The 14,505-nt window shown below is 47.3% G+C and overlaps 1 protein-coding gene across 2 annotated transcripts; it reads left to right on the top strand.

Moving 5' to 3' along the window:
* The first annotated feature begins 23 nt into the window (after nt 1–23).
* ZNF408 (zinc finger protein 408) lies at nt 24–4,720 on the top strand. Of its 2 annotated transcripts, XM_063093692.1 has the most exons (6): nt 24–335; nt 638–915; nt 1,821–1,882; nt 2,104–2,179; nt 2,258–2,363; nt 3,169–4,720. In XM_063093692.1, exons 1-6 carry the CDS (start codon nt 287–289, stop codon nt 4,668–4,670), a joined length of 2,073 nt encoding a protein of 690 aa, XP_062949762.1. In that variant the 5' UTR covers nt 24–286; the 3' UTR covers nt 4,671–4,720. The 2 variants fall into 2 exon arrangements, with proteins under 2 accessions (XP_062949762.1, XP_062949761.1); XM_063093691.1 differs by having other exon boundaries at nt 2,104–2,363.
* The last annotated feature ends 9,785 nt before the right edge of the window (nt 4,721–14,505 follow it).

Below are 14,505 nucleotides of genomic sequence, written 5' to 3' on the forward strand. Positions count from 1 at the left end.
GAAGCGACATAACGTCCGGCTCTTCACTCCTAAAAGGAGGCAGCTGGAACAAAGTTCCGCTCTCCCAGATAAGCGAATCTCTGGTGGGGCTCCGGAATCCTAGGTTCGTACTGCTCTCGAACAGAGTTCTGCCTCACAAGTACTACCAGACTCCCAGTCCTGTGCACCAATGAGGTCCGACTCTTCGGATTCTTAACTGAGAGGAAATTTGGAAGTCAATGACTGTTTCCGGGAGGAGCTGAGAAGAGGACGCTCACTTCCGGGGGAGGGAGGCTTTCTGACCGGGATGGAGGAGGTGGAGGAGCGGCTCTTGGAGGAGAAGAGACTGCATCCCGGTGAGTGGCATCCGATGCCTGCGACCCTCAGTCCAGACCTAGATGGACCTACCGTTTTCTGGTCAACTCTCTCCCCATCGTCCCTTTTCCTCCCGAGCCCAGGATCCTCCTCCGGTGCCCTCAGAGTCGCTAGGGGCTTCCTAAGAGACCTCGAATCCCCTCAAACTTTTCAGGGTCCCCCCTTAGAGCCCTAACATATCCCTTAGGCCCCAGAAGTCTAGTTGGACCTGCGGTGTCCTCCTCCTTTCCCCACCCCACGCCATCTTGGGCGGCTCCCTCACTGTCTTCCCATCTCCTTGCAGCCCCCGAGCCGCGCCTGTGTCCGAACTCAGGATGGAGTCTTTCTGGAGAAGGCTGTGCTCGGGGCCTCAAAGACTTCCCGCCCTGGCCGACCCGAGCCATGCACGCTCTAAAGAGCCTCCCCCGGGGCTTGGCCCTCGGCCCCTCACTCGCCGAGGAACAGCGCTGGGGGGTCTGGTGTGTCGGGGAGCCCCTGCAGCCCGGACTGCTCTGGGGGCCCCTGGAAGAAGAGTCCGTCTCCCAGGAGAAGGGCGAGGGAGTGAAACCACCGCAAGAGGAGGTATCGAGGGATAGGGCGTCTCTTCTCCGTGACTGAAAATTCGGGGGGAGGTTTGGACATTTTTAGACAGCTCTCCAGTTTGAAGAAGCAGGGTATTTCAAGCGATAGGAGATACTTTTGTTCCTTCTCTCTAGGACTGTCTCTTCCTCTGAGCTGCAATAAGGAAGTTAAGGAATCGAGGTACAAAAAGTTGTTAAAAGCTGGATTAGTATAGTATCAGCAGTGACAAAAGTCAGGAGCTAAGGTTTTTGAAATTAAAAAGGTACGGGATCAAATCCCAGCCTTGTCACTTAACTAGTTAAATTACCTGCTTCACTGAATACATGTGTAAAGTAAAGCAATGTCTGTCTCAGGATTATTTGGAGGACTAGACGAAATAATGCAGGTAAATGGTTTCATTGCATAAGAAGTAGTATTTTTATTTTTTTATTTTTATTTATTTATTTATTTTAAAAGATGACCGGTAAGGGGATCTTAACCCTTGACTTGGTGTTGTGAGCACCACGCTCAGCCAGTGAGCGAACCGGCCATCCGTATATGGGATCCGAACCCGGGGCCTTGGTGTTCTCAGCACCACACTCTCCCGAGTGAGCCACGGGCCAGCCCAGAAGTAGTATTTTTAAAAGTTGATGTTCTTCATTACTTTTTCAGTTTAGTACTCGCTGGAAGGCAGTAATGTGTTCAGTTTAGTAATTGCCACCCTTGGGGGCAGGTGAGGGGACAATCTTTTTGGTCTTTACTTGGTGAAAAGTCAGACAGCACCATCCTGTAGAGGCAGAACCAGAGTCCAGTAACCTCCCAGGAGTGTCATCTTAGATTTGTCACAGGAGAGGTTTTAACAGGCTTTTTTTTCCTATTGGTCCCCTCAAACACACGTGAGATAGATTTTTGTTGGTTTATTTCAGGACCTGTCACTAGGCTTATGGGGAGATGTGTTTGCCTGTGAGCAGAGTTCAGACTGGACCGGGTAAGTTACAAGAGAATGTGTAGCAAATATACTCCTTTGAGGCTTTCTGTTGTGACTTGGGATGGAACCTGAAGCTGACCATAATTCCCTAACCAATAATCTTTTCCAGTGAGTATAAAAGGCGTGGTGTCCTTTAGGGCTCAGACTGCCAGAGAGCTTGGGCTTTCAGGGAAGACCACTTGAAGGGGGTCTCCTGAGCTAGCTCTTGCTCTACTTTGCAGTTTGGTGCAACGGGGCAGGCTGGAGAGTGAGGGAAACGTGGCCCTGGTGCGGATCAGTGAGAGACTCCACCTGCAGGTATATCAGGTTGTGCTGCCAGGCTTTGAGCTGCTACTGTGGCCCCGACCTCCTTCTGAGGGCCTCTGTCCCACCCAGACCGGTCCAGAGGAAAAGGCAGCTGCAGCGATGGTGACAGAAGCAGACTCTGCTATACAACAGGAAGTGGCCTCCCCTGGGGAAGATACAACAGAACCTTGTACGGGTATGTGTCAAATAAATCATGGCTCCCCAGACAATATGTTGATAAGACAAAGCATAGTTTATGGCTCAGTGTGGAAAGGGAGAACATTACACAGTCTTAGTAGCTTTCCAAAGTCTGGGTTGAGGTGGATCTTTCAGTGTGGGATGGGAGGCAGGGCTTGACTAGGATTGGGTAGGGATCATGACAGTGGTTTAGGATTGGTGAACACAGCAAGTCTAGAATTTTCAACCAAGGGGTTTAAAGAGTCCTGGGCTGCAAACTGTGTCACTTGATGCTTTCTATTGAAGAGTGATGGGTCTTTCCTTGGAATGAACAATAAAGATATTTGTAACTTTTATTTTCCTAAGAGTTTCCTGGAATAGTAAAGTCATGTTGATGAAGACAGTAAGGAGTGTACACGTTTTTTAATTTCTTATGTTTCTTTTTTCTGCGGTGGAGGGTCAGTTTCCTTTATTTTACACATGAGCTAAGGTGGGGGGGCTAGAGTCTTGACTCACATCCTAAGTATGTGTCTCCAGAGGGAGAACAAGGCAACACTTACTCTGGGATCGCCTTACACTAGGGATTATCCAGATGTGTGGGGTGCTGTGGTTCCCAGGAGTGCTTCCCCAGGAGGCTCCTGAGACCAGACAGGAAGATAAACAGAGTATGCGACTCCTGTTCCAGGAAGGAGATTGATGTCATTGCCCCACTGAGGTTCAGGGGCCAGGTAGGAGAAAACACATACAAGTATTGTTATAATTCCCTGGTGACACCACCTGCTACCAAGTTCTGTTAACCCCAGCACCCCACTCTTGCCTTGCAGATCCTGGTCACCAGTCACCCCCCAGCATTCAGGCAGAGAGTATGGTAAGCCCTGGACTTAAGACCCAAATCCAGGACCAGCTTTCCAAGCGTGGCCAACCACTTGGCCCATTGCTTCAGGATGGCAGCATGGATGAGGAGTACCCACTCCAGGCACAGAGGCCTCCTCAGAGCAGCTCAGCTACCCAGCAGGGCCCAGAGAGCAGTGAAACCTGTTTCACATCTGCCAGGGACACCCAGCCTTGTGCCTACCTGGCCAAGAAGTTACATAACCTTAGTGATCAATGCCCACCTAGAGCAAAGACCTCAGAACCTGGGGCCCAACACTCTGGCTTCCCTGTAGTCTTGCGGAGCCCTCCTGGCCCAGCAGGAAGCTCCCCAAAGCAGGGACGACGGTACCGGTGTGGGGAGTGTGGCAAGGCATTCCTGCAGCTGTGCCACCTAAAGAAGCATGCATATGTGCACACAGGCCACAAGCCCTTTCTTTGCACTGAGTGTGGCAAGAGCTATAGCTCAGAGGAGAGCTTCAAAGCCCACACACTGGGCCACCGTGGGGTGCGGCCCTTCCCCTGCCCACAATGCGACAAGGCCTACGGCACCCGGCGAGACCTCAAAGAGCACCAGGTAGTACATTCAGGTGCCCGGCCCTTTGCTTGTGACCAGTGTGGCAAGGCCTTCGCCCGCCGGCCCTCCTTGCGGCTGCATCGCAAGACCCACCAGGTGTCAGCTGCCCCTGCCCCATGCCTGTGCCCCGTGTGTGGGCGGCCCCTGGCCAACCAGGGCTCCCTACGAAACCACATGCGGCTCCACACTGGGGAAAAGCCTTTCCTGTGCCCACACTGTGGCCGGGCATTCCGCCAGCGGGGCAACCTGCGCGGGCACTTGCGGCTCCACACTGGGGAGCGCCCTTACTGCTGCCCACACTGTGCTGATGCCTTCCCCCAGCTGCCTGAGCTGCGGCGCCACCTCATCTCCCACACCGGAGAGGCCCACTTGTGCCCCGTGTGTGGGAAGGCCTTGCGAGACCCACATACACTCCGTGCTCATGAGCGCCTGCACTCAGGGGAAAGGCCCTTCCCGTGCCCTCAGTGTGACCGTGCGTACACACTGGCTACCAAGCTGCGGCGCCACCTCAAATCCCACCTGGCAGACAAGCCTTACCGCTGCCTCACCTGTGGCATGGGCTATACCCTCCCTCAAAGCCTCAAGCGGCACCAACTCAGTCACCAGCCTGCGGCGCCCTCTGGCCCACCCTCTGTGCCTCCTGATGCTTCTGAACCAAGCATGGTGCTACTGCAGACTGAGCCAGCACTGCTAGACACGTGCAGTGAACAAGAAGCCTCCCCAGCCGGGGATGTCATTGAGGTCACCATTTCAGAGAGCCAGGAGAAGTGCTTGGTGGTGCCAGAGGAGCCGGGCCGTACTCCCAGCCTGGTGCTGATTCATAAGGACATGGGTTTTAGTGCCTGGGCAGAAGTGGTGGAGGTGGAGACGGGCTCCTGACACCGTCCCCTTTCCCTGGCAGAGCTCTCTATAAAGACTTGTGTTTTCTATTGTGGTGTGTCTGCATCATCTTTCTCTTTGCGTCGCCTGGCAGGGACTACTATGAGAAACAGCTCAAGGACTTCCCTTCCTGCTTATGAACCACCAAATCGTTTCCCAAGGCTTTAGGTAAAACCTCTTTTGGATTAGAGATCTTTTTATTGACGTCCATTAGAGCTTGTTTTACCTCCATCCCTAGGGACACCACAGGGTGCTTGTTCCTTAAACACTGCTAAAGTGACCCCATCCAGTGAGGTAGTCTGGTTGGCAGCACCAGGATAGTCACACCCAGAGCTCCCTGAGGAACAAGCACTTCTATTTGGAACCTAATTGAATGACTTGAGGGTTAAAAGACTGAGCTCAGCTCACAGCCCACGTCACGTGTCTCTAATTCAGGTTTTAGGTTATTTGGGCAGCTCTTCGCACCACCTAAGGGCTGTGAAGTTGGTTCTGTGCTGAAGGACACCCACCTCTTGGTGAGGGCCAGATCTGAGCCCTGCTGTGTACCTGCCCAAAGGCAGCCCTGTTCCAGGAAGGAGTCAGGAATTGACATGTGTTTTGCATCTGCAGTGGGCCTGGGCTGTGCTAGGTGCTGAGGACATGACTATGAACAAGACAGTCAGAGGGAGTACCCTTCACAGAGCTCATGCTCCACCCGGGGTGGGGAGGGCTGGGGTTGCAGAATCATAGGAGAAGCGTTCAAAGAGGAGCATGACTGGGTGCTGTGGATGTGTTTAATGGGACAATCTGACATGGACTGGGGCACCAGGGAAGACGTCCCCAGGAATAATTAAAAACAGCCCTTATTGTGGGCTAATTCTCTGAATTTAGTTATATTATCCTCATGGCAACTCTGTGCGGTTGCTAGTAGTATTCTTGTTTTACAAATGGAGAAACTGAGGAAGAGCCTTAAGTATCCTGCCCAAGGTCACAAAGCTACTAGTGGGTTGAGATTCAAATCCACAAAGTCTAGCTCGAGAGTTAAGCTCTTAACCTCTGTACTCTGCTGTCCCTCATTTCAGCTGTGACTGGATGGATGAGTAGGTGTTAGGGGAGGTGGGATGTGGGGAGCTGCATGCAAGAAATCCCTGTGATGACAGCTGAGTGGGTTTGAGCAACTGAAACCAGCATGGCTAGAGCACAGAAGGAGGGGGAGGGAGGCAGGGGCCAGATCATGCAGGGCCCTGGCTCAGGAGTTTGGATTTTATTTTCAGGACATCGAGGAGCTTTTTGAAGGGTTTTGAGCAGAGGAATGACCATCAGATTTGTGTTTGAAAAGACCGATAAAGAATGGATTGGCTGGAAAGATACAGTTGTGGGGAAGTCAATTAGGAGGCTGCTGAGGTGGCTTGGAATAGGATGGTAGTAGCGGAAGTGCAGAGAAATGGAATCATTCATGCAGCAAATAGGGTTACGGTTAGGGGGTGTGATTGTACAGAGGGTGGGCAGGAAAGGCCTCTAATAATGTGACATCAAGGGGGACCTGAAGAGCTGCAAGAATGAGCCATGTTACTATCCGGGGGAGGAGCTGGATTCTAGGCAGAGGGAACAGCAGGGTCAAAGGCCCAGTGTGGCCAAGGCAGAGCGTGGAAGGAGGTGAGGACATTGGATGGATATATTCTCTGGGAGGTACAAGTGACAGAATTTAGACTGAGTAGGGCTGGCTGGTTAGGTCACTTGGTTAGAGCATGGTATTATATAACACCAAGGTCAAGGGTTCGGATGCCTGTACTGGCCAACCACAAAAAAAAAAAAAAAAACCCACTAAAACATAACTTTAACAAGGGACTTACCTGTTCCTTGAGCACTTGTTTATCAGCTGTAAAAAAAAACAAAAACAAACAAAAAACTCCCAAAGAGTGGATAAGGGAGAGAAAGATCTGACTCCTGGTTTCTAAAGTAAGTTAGGTAACACGGGTGGGATCCAGGACAATTCTGAGTTTGGATCCAGGTGGCTTTTGAATGAGTTTTGCATTTGAAGTGCCTGTGGGAGACATCACAAGTAAGCTGTTGGAAATGGGTACAAACCTGAGTAGTAAAGTCTGGATTAGAGGGAGAGTCCTAGAAGTCACTAGCAAATAGGTGGTCAGGGAAGGTGTGGGGCCAGGGGAGAGAGTACAGAGAGAAGGGAGAGGCCCAGGGCCAAGGCCAAGGCAGCCCAGCCCTTCAGTTTTGATGAGAGAAGGAAAGCTCACCAGGGGAGACTGAAAACCAGCATCCAATGAAAGAGGAAAACCTGCAGAGGGGGCATCACTGAAGCTAATGGAAGACTGTTTCGGGCTGAGCCCGTGGCGCACTCGGTAGCGTGCTGCGCTAGCAGCGCGGCGACGCTCCCGCCGCTGCGGGTTCGGATCCTATATAAGAATGACCGGTGCACTCCCTGGCTGAGCGCCGGTCACGAGAAAAAAAAAAAAAAAAGACTGTTTCAACACGGGGTTGAGAGGGTTCAAGTCACTGGTGAGCAAGTGAGAGTGTCTGGAAGCTGGATTGCATTGCTTTGGGGAGAGGTGGAAGGCAAGAGAGATAGGAAGGACAGACATTCTTGTTTCATCCTCCTACTGTCCTGAAAAATAGGTGTTTTGATCCTTGATTCACAGATGAGGTAACTGGCCAAGACCATACGATCAAAAAAAGGCAAAGCCAGGCTTCCCGTGTGGGTCGTTTTCTGGCTTCCTGGCACCTGATCACAATGTCAAAGAAACTGTCTCCCAGTTTGCCACAGACATTTTTTTTTCTTTTTTTTGGCAGCTGGCCGGTAGAGGATCCAGGATCTGAACCCAAGAACTTGGCGTTAAAAGGCTGCACTCTAACCAACTGAGCCAACTGGCCAGCCCTGCCACTGACACTAACCCAGCTGCCCATCCAATATGAATAACTTCATGGCAAAGCATAAGTCTGAAGTGGTCTAAGGGGAGAGAGGACAGCAGGAGATTGTTGCAATTTGTGGAAAGAAAGGCCACGTCATCCAAAGCCTGAAAAACAGTTGCTAAGATTAGTTTTCAGTCAGCCAATTCTATTTCTTGGAGGCTGCATGACTTCTTTTCCAGCTCCTTACTCAGGCAGGGCCATTTCAACTCAGGTGACCACTGAGCAGTGCCTGCCCAGTGTTGCTATAGGTATCCTGGGAACACACTCATTACTTGATATTGAACTGCACAGGAGGTGGAAATGCCTTGGGTTGTTGAGGGGCCTGTCAACCCCAACAGCCATACCCAGGCCAACACCCAAGATGCTCACACTCCCTTTCCACATCCCCCACACAGATGGGAGGATTTTCTTTTTCTTTTTCTTTTTTGACGGGTGGCTGGTACTGGGATCTGAGCCCTTGACCTTGGTGTTATGACACTGGGCTCTAACCAACTGAGCTAACCAGCCAGCCCCCACATCCCCCACACAGATGGAGAACTTTTTTCTCTATTAAGCCCATCCCCGCTGATGCACAGCAGGGTCAGCACAAAGCCAACACATTCAAAGGCATGTGACTCAGGAATCTGCCAACACTCATGACCAAAGTGAGAGTGGCGTCACCACATTGTCCAAGCTCCTCACATTACAGATGAGAAAACAGAGGCCTAGAGATAAGTCGCTTGCCAAGGTTATGAAACTAGTCGATGGCAGGAACAGGACAGAGCCCAGGCCTCCTGACTCCTAATTCAGTGCCCTTCCAGCTCAAATAAAAGGCAGCAACCATTCTTGGAAAGATTGTTCACTTGAATATTTTTTTTCATTAAGAAAATATCTTCCCCCTGATTCCAGTATATTTTTTCTCTATAATTGTAATGTTGAAAGTCCCTTTAGTTCCCACTTCTCCTCTCCTCCACCCCCTGATAAAGTCACTTTTAAGGATTTGGTGTATATAGTACTGAATTTGAATGCGTCTTCTTGCTATAGGGCAAAGATGTGAAAACATTGTCGGATGCCCTTTCACAGAAGCAAGTTTATCCATGTAGCGTCTATTATAGCTGCTGAACCAAAATCAGAAAGTGTAGTCCAATAAAGGCTCTTTTTTCCTGATTTGCAACTTTAGTAGTGTGAGAAAATCTTATGATAGAATAAAATTTGAATCACATTTGGAGGCCTTTCAACATTGCAAAGTATCATGGACTGTAAAGAGCTCTATCGCTAGAAGGTTCGGGTGTGGGTCGTGGCTCTGCCCTTGACTAGTTGCATCAATTTGGGCTAGTTAACTTCTCAGGGCCTCAGTTTCCTCATCCATAAAATCGGGATAAATATAGTACCTCTTAAGTACTATATACCTGGCACATGAGGAGCAATTAATAAATTGTAGCTGATTATTCATAATATTGTCATCAGCCCTTCTAAACTGGAAGACAAGCAAAATTAAGTAAGAGTTAGCTATATGTTTCCCATAAGTATTGCTTGTTTGGGGCAGGCCAGCATCACTCACACAGTAGTTTTGAACCTTGGGTGTGTGTCCTCTGGGTATACCTCACAGTATGGTGAGGTTGTACACTACCAGAACATCAGAGGATGAGGCTCATGGGAGAAGAGTGTTGGTCTGAGGCTCTGGTCCTGGATTTATCACCAGCTCTCTGTATAATCTTGATCAACTGGCTTCTCCTACCCACCTCCTCCATGTCCTCACAATGACTTGGCGAAGTTGGATCAGATCATTGGTTCCCAATCTTGGCTCCACAGCTCTTTTAATAATTTTTTTTTTCTTCTATGGACCCTATATTTTTTAAGATTTTTGCTAAGTAGGAATTGACTTACTCATATTTTTTAATTAAAATAGAAAAATGCTGATCAGATTGAGAAAAAACATAACTCACCACCTAAACAGACATAATTTCAGCCAAAAGGAAAAATTATTTTTCTCTTAATCAGGTAAATTTATAATTTTTGAGGGTTTAAAAAAAATATGCAAAAAGGCAGGGCCATCCTGTAGAACATGCACAGAGCCCTAGGTTTGGAAACAGCTGGATTTAATATCTGATCTTCCTTTGAGCCCTGACATTCTCTAACTTTATGTCCTGGAACATAATTTTGCTGTTTTCGGTGATTATAGAGTTGCACTTTACAACTTAGCATTGGTCTTACCCATGATTTTGTTTGACACCAACTTGTTAGGCAGGAATGCAACCCTTCATTATGACCTTGTTCTTAGAGGGAAATAGGATCTGCTCGAAGTGGGCTGGTGTGTGTTTATGGTGAGAACCGGGAATGACATACTCGGCCTCATGGTACCAGCTGGGCCCAGAGAATTCCTAGAACAGTTGCTGGAGGCTGGGGGCTTGTATTGGACCCTGAAGACTAGGGATATCCTGTGTCCATTGGGTCCCTGCACCCATGGTGGTGCAGCCCTGGTCTGGCAGACCTCTTGGATCCTTCCAGAGCCTCTTTTCACAGAGGGAACGCCGTCTCTCAATCCTCTCTGCAAAGCAGAGAGAGTAGATGTAGTCTTCTGTTCACCCAAGCAGACATGGAGGCTATTCGGCGAGAACTCACTTAATAACACTAGCCTGGATTTATTAAGTAATTAAGTTTGCATTTTGTTGTGAAAATGTTCAAATTCAAAAAAATTTTTTTAAATCATTTAACAACCCCCTCACCACCTGGTTTTAATGATTGTTAACATTTGGCCATGCCTGTTTCATCTGCATGTTGTAAGTTCTTCAGTATAATCTCTAACTCATAACAACTTTTAAAATATAACCACATGGCATATAACACTTAACAAATTAACAATAATTCTTTTATATCCTTGAATACCTAATCTATATTTAAATGTTCTTGTTTGTCCAAAAAAATGTCTTTTTATAGTTGGTTTGTTCAAAAAGTCTAAACCAATCCTGGTAATTCTATTCCTTTTTTGCATTATGTCTTTCTTAAGTTTCTGTTTTTCTGAACAATCTCTCACCCCACCGCTTTATTTCCATGCCATGAATTTGTCAGAGAAATTGGGATCATTTGTCCTATTGAACGTCCTTCATTCCTTTTTGTGGTATCTAACTTTCTCCTTCACCTCCTGTATCTCACATAAACTAGTGATTTAAACTAGAATTTTGATAGATCCAGGTTCATTGTTTCAAGAAGAACCCTTCATAGGCAGCACTGTGTATTTTCTGTCACATCACACCATGTAATAGTGCTGTTTATTGAGTGCTTACTATGTGGCAGGCATTGTGATAATTTACAAACATGATATGTGGTTTTTTTTGGGGGGGGGATTTAGTTTTTATTCTATCACCATAAACTTAATTCTGCAATTCGGCTACACTTGGAGATAAAGGATATATGGAATCCAAAGAATTGCAGCAAGTGAAAATAAAGATTACAGGATATGAGAGCCAGGGGGCAGGGAGAGCTCTCCCCCAGGACAAAAGGAGAGATTGGGATAAGCTAAAACACAAAATCAAATTTATGAGAATGGCCTAGAATCTTCTCCCTGGTCTTGCCATCACCCAAAGCAGCCCGTGGCTTCCACAATATTCATGCCATCTTTCTCCTGGATAAAAGAGAAATTGGTAGGATGCTTGACATCCTACTAATCACTCTTAACTGTGCAGATGGTAAACTGGGAACCATTTGACTGGGGTCTAGCATTTTCCATGGATGAGATATCAGGACTCATATGCTTCAGAATGAAGTTCTCATCAGCAAAGTTCTCCCTCTAGATAGACTTGCTGCTAGTAGCACTATGGTATGTAAATTCATCACCCTGGCACACAAACCCAGGAATAAATCTGGGAAAGCAGGAACCCTTATAACTAAATCTCATCTTTCCAGTGCTCAGATAACTGAAGTTTTCCGCTTTGGAATATTATCTGCAAACAGCTTGAAGATGAGATGGCCCAAGAACTTGGCCATTAATGGCCATGTCAAATTACATGAAGGGGTTGGCCATTGTTATGGACTGAATGCTTGTGTCCACCCCAAATTCATATGTTGAAACCTCAATTCCTAATGCTATTGTATTAGGAGGTGGGGCCTTTGGGAGGTAAATAGGACATGAGGTGGAGCCCTCATGAATGGTATTATCGCCCTGATAAGAAGAGACGTGAGAGAGATGCTCTCTGCTCTCTACCATGTGAGGATACAATGAGAAGATGACTATCTGCAAACCAGGAAATGGGCCTTCACCAGACACCAGATCTGGACTTGATCTTGGACTTCCTAGCCTCCAGAATTGTGAGAAATAAATTTCTTTTGTTTAAGCCATCCAGTCTATTTGTTATGGCGGCCCAAGCAGACTAAGACAGACATGTCAGGGCATGAGCACTCTATGGACTCAGCAAGGATGCCACTCTGAATAAGTGCAAAGAGGCTGATATCATCTTATTTAAGTTTTCAGCAACAGGCTTGCGAGGTAAACATTGTTATAATTCTGGTTTTACAGATGGTGAAACCAAGGACTGGACTTCTACTCCAGTGCTCTGTTTCATGCTGGGGTTCCTGTCTGTTAGGGTCAAGAAGTTCTGACAGCAAGACAGCATGGGGACAGTCAACGGTCCCTACTTCTCCCTTTGTCCCCTTCTTGGGTTTTCTCCTCCTTTTTGCCTTTTCTCCCTCTCCAGGTTGACTCAGCACTGGCCCAGGCTGGTCCTCAGAAAAAGAAAGTTATCCAAGGGTCACCTGTGTTAAGGCATGTCACCTCTCACAGAGTGACGGACATGCAAAAGATTACTCAGAGCCCATGTATTCAGAGCAATGAGAATCCCGAAGGGACTGCACCCAGGGAAAACTTCAACAGATGAGAGCCCAGGCACAACCCTGAGTCAGTTTTTGCTTCAAGAAAGTTACAGAAGAAAAACAGGTGGTTAATCAATCATAGTGAAAACATAAACAAACTGGCTACACGACAATCTTCATTAAAGCAGGTGTAATTTAAAATAGTTCAAGCAATTTACCATCAAAATGAGTCATAAAACTAAGCTGTGTGATATACAAAAGGAAACAATGAGATAATCACCAAGGCATCTAATTCCCCAAGAAACTCAAAGAAACAGCTTAGGGCAAAATGTGGAACATCCCCCAAGCACTAGCTAGCAGAATATCCTCGAAGAATTTAGCTCACATACTTTCCCATCATTTAGGTTTAGTTGCACCAAGGTCAGCTGTCCCCAGAGCAATCACTTTTCACTGTGCTTCAATTCTCTTATCTACATCAAAAGACTTAGTCCTGTGAAAGTTTTCTGGTCTTTCTTAATCTTAGCATTTCTACGTGTTTTCCTAAGGGCTGGGCTTTGGCCCCTAAGCTAGAGGCTCTGGCCTCCTAAACTATAGGGCTTTGGTCCTCTAAATTACAGGCTTTGTCCTTCTAAGCTACAGGCTTTGGTCCTGTGAAATACATGTGTTTTATTTCTATCTCATTAATGTCAATATCCTCCACAAAGACAGGAGGGAGGAAGCCTCACTTCTCACTTGCTCCCACTTCTCAGGAGCCCTGCCCCCTTCCCTTACTCAAAATGTAATTTTTGTCTTTTTTGGCTGCTGGCCAGTATGGGAATCTGAACCCATGACCTTAGTATTATAAGGCTGAGCTAAAATGTAATTTTTGAATTAATTAGTGATGTGAGATCTTTTCACCATTCCACTCAAAAAAAAAAAAAAAAGAAAAAAGAACAGTAGGCTCAATGTCATTAGTGAACAGGCAATACAAATGAAAACCGCAATGCAACATGTCTGCACATCCATCAGAGTGGTTCATACAAAATGGACAAATAACAGAGCATTGGTGAGGATACGAGCAACTGGAACGCTTGAGCCTGGCAGGGGGAAGTGTAAACTAGTACAACCACCTGGGACAGTAACTTGTCATAGATACTGAAGCAAAACGTATGCCTACCTCACAGCCCAGCAGATCCACTCCTGGGTATACACCCAACAGAAATAAGTGCTTATTTACATCAGAAGACTTGTATGAGAATATTCTTAGGAGCCCTATTTGTAATAGCCCAAACTGGAAACTAATACAAATTAACAGATGAATGGATAAATAAAATGTGCTATATTCATTCAGTGAGATCCCATGAAGGGTTAAAAAGAGTGAACTACTGATACACACGACATCGATGAATTTCAGAAGCATTATGCTGAGCGAGAAAAGCTAAGCAAGTACACGCTGCAGGTTTATATGAAGTTCAAAAACAGGTGACACAGATCTCTCTATGGTGATGCTGGTTAGAATAGTGATTATCTCAGGGGCACTGCTGAGAGGCAACCCAAAGGACCTGCTAGGGGGCTAGTTAAATACAAATTTGAGTTATACACTTGTGATTTGTGAACATTACTGCATGTAAGTTAAAATTCAATTAAAGAAATATATATATATATGTAGGAAAATATATAAGAACTGGGCCACCCAGGAACTAAGGTGATTCGAGGGAGTCCTTGTTCTCAGTTCTCTGCCAACCCTGTCTCTTCCCAGACTGTACGTGACCGCAATCCAGACCCCAAACAGCCAGGCCCAGAGGACAAGCAAGAAGAACCTGCGCTTCCCTGTGTTCCTGCTCTTTGTCCCTCTGTCCTACTTAGACCTAGGACTAATATTTACCCTGCATACTGCAAACACGAAGTGGGGGAGGCACAGGAGCAGGGCCAGGCTGAGGGGCAGTGTAGGACCAGAAGCTGCACTAGGGCTGGCCCAGGGCAGACAAGCGGGGACAAGGAGAGGCTGTGGAGAGAGAGGCTGTCTCTCTGTGGAGACCTGGGAATCTGGTCTGTCCCCTGTTCTGGGACAGGCAGAAGGTCCTGGGGGATGACGGAAGATAGACCGAAGGCCCAAGAGGCCCCGCACCTGGCCCCGCCTCCCAGGCAACCAGCACACATGAAC

This window comes from Cynocephalus volans, chromosome 4 (assembly GCF_027409185.1).
Source record: "Cynocephalus volans isolate mCynVol1 chromosome 4, mCynVol1.pri, whole genome shotgun sequence".
NCBI lineage: Eukaryota > Metazoa > Chordata > Mammalia > Dermoptera > Cynocephalidae > Cynocephalus > Cynocephalus volans.